Here is a 4,799-nt window from a genome sequence, read left to right as displayed (position 1 = left end):
TCAGTATAAACAAGTAGAAACCAGTAGAAACCAGTAGAATCAGTAGAAACACAGTAGAAACCAGTAGAATCAGTATAAACCAGTATAAACCAGAATAAACAGTAGAAACACAGTAGAAACACAGAAACACAGTAGAAACACAGAAACACAGTAGAAACCAGTAGAAACACCGTAGAAACACAGAAACACAGTAGAAACACAGAACACAGTAGAAACCAGTAGAAACACAGAACACAGTAGAAACCAGTAGAAACACCGTAGAAACACAGAAACACAGTAGAAACCAGTAGAAACACCGTAGAAACACAGAAACACAGTAGAAACACAGTAGAAACACAGAACACAGTAGAAACCAGTAGAAACCAGTAGAAACACAGTAGAAACACAGAACACAGTAGAAACCAGTAGAAACACAGAACACAATAGAAACCAGTAGAAACACAGAACACAGTAGAAACCAGTAGAAACACAGAACACAATAGAAATCAGTAGAAACACAGTAGAAACACATAACACAATAGAAACACAGAAATACAATAGAAACCAGTAGAAACACAGAAACACAATAGAAACACAGAAATACAGTAGAAACCAGTAGAAACACAGTAGAAAAACCGAACACAGTAGAAGCCAGTAGAAACACAGTAGAAACACAGAAACACAGAAGAAACCAGTAGAAACATAGTAGAAACCAGTAGAAACCAGTAGAAACCAGTAGAAACACAGTAGAAACACAGTAGAAAAACAGTATAAACCAGTAGAAACACAGTAGAAACACAGTAGAAACACAGTAGAAACCAGTAGAAACACAGTAGAAACACAGTAGAAACACAGTAGAAACACAGTAGAAACCAGTAGAAACACAGTAGAAACCAGTAGAAACACAGTAGAAACACAGTAGAAACACAGTAGAAACCAGTAGAAACACAGTAGAAACACAGTAGAAACCAGTAGAAACACAGTAGAAACACAGTAGAAACCAGTAGAAACACAGTAGAAACACAGTAGAAACCAGTAGAAACATAGTAGAAACCAGTAGAAACACAGTAGAAACACAGTAGAAACCAGTAGAAACACAGTAGAAACACAGTAGAAACACAGTAGAAACCAGTAGAAACACAGTAGAAACACAGTAGAAACACAGTAGAAACCAGTAGAAACACAGTAGAAACACAGTAGAAACCAGTAGAAACATAGTAGAAACCAGTAGAAACCAGTAGAAACCAGTAGAAACACAGTAGAAACACAGTAGAAAAACAGTATAAACCAGTAGAAACACAGTAGAAACACAGTAGAAACACAGTAGAAACCAGTAGAAACACAGTAGAAACACAGTAGAAACCAGTAGAAACATAGTAGAAACCAGTAGAAACACAGTAGAAACACAGTAGAAACCAGTAGAAACACAGTAGAAACCAGTAGAAACACAGTAGAAATCAGTAGAAACCAGTAGAAACACAGTAGAAACACTGTAGAAACACAGAACAAAAGTAGAAACACAGTTTAAACTAGTAGAAACACAGTAGAAACCAGTAGAATACCTGTAGCTGAAGAAGAAGGGGAACCAGCAGATCACGAAGACGCCCATCACCACCGCCAAGACGAAGGTAAACCTCTTCTCCCTCGCTGCTGTTATTTTCGTCCTGTTTACGGTACTCCGCCGCTTCCTACGGGACGAAAACAGCTCAATGGACTTCGAGCTGGCGCGCGACTTCTTGCTCTCTGAGCGTTTGGACGAAGCCAAGCTGCTCTTCCTGCTTCCCGTGGACTTCCTTCTCTCGGAAGGTTTGGAATCCTTCTTGTCGTCGTGGTGATGGTGGTGATGGTGGTGATGGTGGTGATGCTGATGGGAAGAGGAAGAGGAATGGGAATGTTTTTTGGCGGATGTGGGTTTTTCGTCTGACGAGCTGCTGTCGTCAAAGTCGTCTGCATCGTCGGGGTCGGGGGTTAATTTGGGCTCGTTGGGTAACAGCCCCGGTGGTACCGGCGTCTTCTGCTGCCGCTGGCAGTGCCCGTTCTCCCGGGCAACCCCTCCGCCCCCACCGTTTTCCTTCAGAGACCCTCCGCACCCCTCCTCGCCCCCCTGCTCCAACCCGTTAACGTCTAACGGGGAAGTTCCGTTGTCTTCCACCTCTCTCTTCTTCTCCGACATGGTCCGCGTCCGCGTCTTAGCAACCTGGTAGATCCTGTTTAGAAGAAGATTCATCACTTATAGTTTAGTCATTTAGCGCTACACACTAGATAGTATACTAGATAGGGGAACAGGGTACTATTTCAGACACACACTAGATAGTATACTAGATAGGGGAACAGGGTACTATTTCAGACACACACTAGATAGTATACTAGATAGGGGAACAGGGTACTATTTCAGACACACACTAGGTAGTATACTATATAGGGGAACAGGGTAGTATTTCAGACACACACTAGATAGTATACAAGATAGGGGAACAGGGTAGTATTTCAGACACACACTAGATAGTATACTAGATAGGGGAACAGGGTACTATTTCAGACACACACTAGATAGTATACTAGATAGGGGAACAGGGTACTATTTCAGACACACACTAGATAGTATACTAGATAGGGGAACAGGGTACTATTTCAGACACACACTAGATAGTATACTAGATAGGGGAACAGGGTACTATTTCAGACACACACTAGGTAGTATACTATATAGGGGAACAGGGTAGTATTTCAGACACACTAGATAGTATACAAGATAGGGGAACAGGGTAGTATTTCAGACACACACTAGATAGTATACTAGATAGGGGAACAGGGTACTATTTCAGACACACACTAGATAGTATACTAGATAGGGGAACAGGGTACTATTTCAGACACACACTAGATAGTATACTAGATAGGGGAACAGGGTACTATTTCAGACACACACTAGATAGTATACTAGATAGGGGAACAGGGTACTATTTCAGACACACACTAGGTAGTATACTAGATAGGGGAACAGGGTACTATTTCAGACACACACTAGATAGTATACTAGATAGGGGAACAGGGTACTATTTCAGACACACACTAGATAGTATACTAGATAGGGGAACAGGGTACTATTTCAGACACACACTAGATAGTATACTAGATAGGGGAACAGGGTACTATTTCAGACACACACTAGGAAGTGCACTACATTAGAAGAAAGGGGTATCATTTCAGACACACCCTAGGAAGTGCACTACATTAGGAGGGTATAAGTAAAGGGGGGGAAGTCAACTCACCTGATGTACACTAGTATCATGATAACGCAGGGAGCGAAGAAGGATCCTATGCTGGAATAGAGAATATACCAGGTCTCATCGTTCAGCCGACACTGAGGACTGATCCCCCCGCCGCTGCTCCTGTCCATGGAGATCAACGGCGGAAAGGAAATAACGGCCGCGATCAGCCAGACCACCACGATCATCCCGTTCAGCCGTTTAGGTGTCCGCTTCTGGTTGTATTCTATCGCCTGGGTGATCGACCAGTAACGATCGAGACTGATAGCGCACAGGTGAACTATAGACGACGTACAAAAGAGGACGTCCAACGCCAAGTAGATGTCGCACCAAACTTTCCCGAAGAACCAGTAGCCCATGAGTTCGTTAGCTAAAGAGAAGGGCATGACCAGAGTAGCCACTAGGATGTCCGCGCTGGCGAGGGACACCAGAAAGAGGTTCTGTGGCGGTTTTAGAGCGCGGCTGGTCAAAACGGCGATGACCACCAGTACGTTGCCCACAATGGTAAACAGGATGAGAAAGCCAACGACTACGGTCAGTCCGGTTATGGAGAGGAGAGAGTACTCACTGTTCCCGGTAGCCGAGGAGTTGGTGTATGTGGTATTCCACTCGTCCACCACCCCGGAGAAATTCAAGAAATCCATTTTTTTAATCACTCAGGCATGACGGTAAAAACAAAATAAAAAAAATGCAGGGAAATAATATGTGTTATTCGCTAGCACACATCCGCGAAGGGTTAGTTATATTTCACATGTCTTTGGAGAAAAACGTTTAAATCACACCGTTCCTTTCCCCTCTCTCTCCACCCTCTCTCTCTCTCTCACACCTGCCTGCTATATTCAGCGCTGTCATCTCCAATCCGTTCCGAGACAGAAACGGACTAAATCAGAAAAAATATTCCAAAATACTCCGAAGACAAAACGGTCAAAACGTGTTAAGGATTCGACATAACTGAATCACCACCAGGACAAATCAGTTCGATCCCATCCACGCGTCCTCGGCGGGTAGTAAATGTCCTCCTCCCTGCTGCATCTGTATCTGTCCCCTCCTCGAGCTGCTACACGGAGCGTCCTGCTCGAGAGGTTTGTAATATCCACGTGCTGTTCGTATTTAAACTCACCGGGGACCCAGCTTCTCCCCGGGAGAAGAGCGAGAGGAGAGAGGGGGAGGGGGAGGGGGGGGGGTGTTATGACCCGTGTTAATTGATGCCACATATGAATACCGCACCAGTTGATGTAGTTACTGTCATGTGTGTGAGGACTAGCGTGTGTGTGTGTTGTATTGGAGGGCCTGAACTCAACTTTAAAACACTTAATGAATATCTAAACATTTTATGAATATCTAATTCTGACTTGAGACTGTGAGAGTTGGTAGATGATGTCAGTGCTCAATGATTGACAAAGGGTTTATGTCCCAAATGGCAACCCCCTTTTTTCCCCCACATATATGGTGCACTGCTTTTGCTCAGAGACCATCCTATTTAATCCACGTTGTGCATTATCAGTAGGTGTCTCTCTGTCCGAGCTGTCAAAACGGAACAGACTGACGCAA

General features: G+C 43.9%; 1 protein-coding gene across 1 annotated transcript in view; it reads right to left on the bottom strand.

Moving 5' to 3' along the window:
- Positions 1 to 4,384, bottom strand: part of LOC139579561 (alpha-2C adrenergic receptor-like) — a 6,201-nt gene extending 1,817 nt beyond the window's left edge. The window contains exons 1-2 of the mRNA XM_071408309.1: positions 3,252 to 4,384; positions 1,542 to 2,186 (exon numbers count right to left, since the gene is read on the bottom strand). Of these exons, the coding sequence (XP_071264410.1) occupies positions 1,542 to 2,186; positions 3,252 to 3,892 (1,286 nt within the window). The 5' untranslated portion in view covers positions 3,893 to 4,384. The remainder of the gene's footprint in view (positions 1 to 1,541; positions 2,187 to 3,251) is intronic.
- Between the last annotated feature and the right edge of the window lie 415 nt (positions 4,385 to 4,799).

The sequence above is a fragment of the Salvelinus alpinus genome, chromosome 6, assembly GCF_045679555.1.
Source record: "Salvelinus alpinus chromosome 6, SLU_Salpinus.1, whole genome shotgun sequence".
NCBI lineage: Eukaryota > Metazoa > Chordata > Actinopteri > Salmoniformes > Salmonidae > Salvelinus > Salvelinus alpinus.
This window is presented reverse-complemented; position numbering and strand designations above follow the sequence as displayed.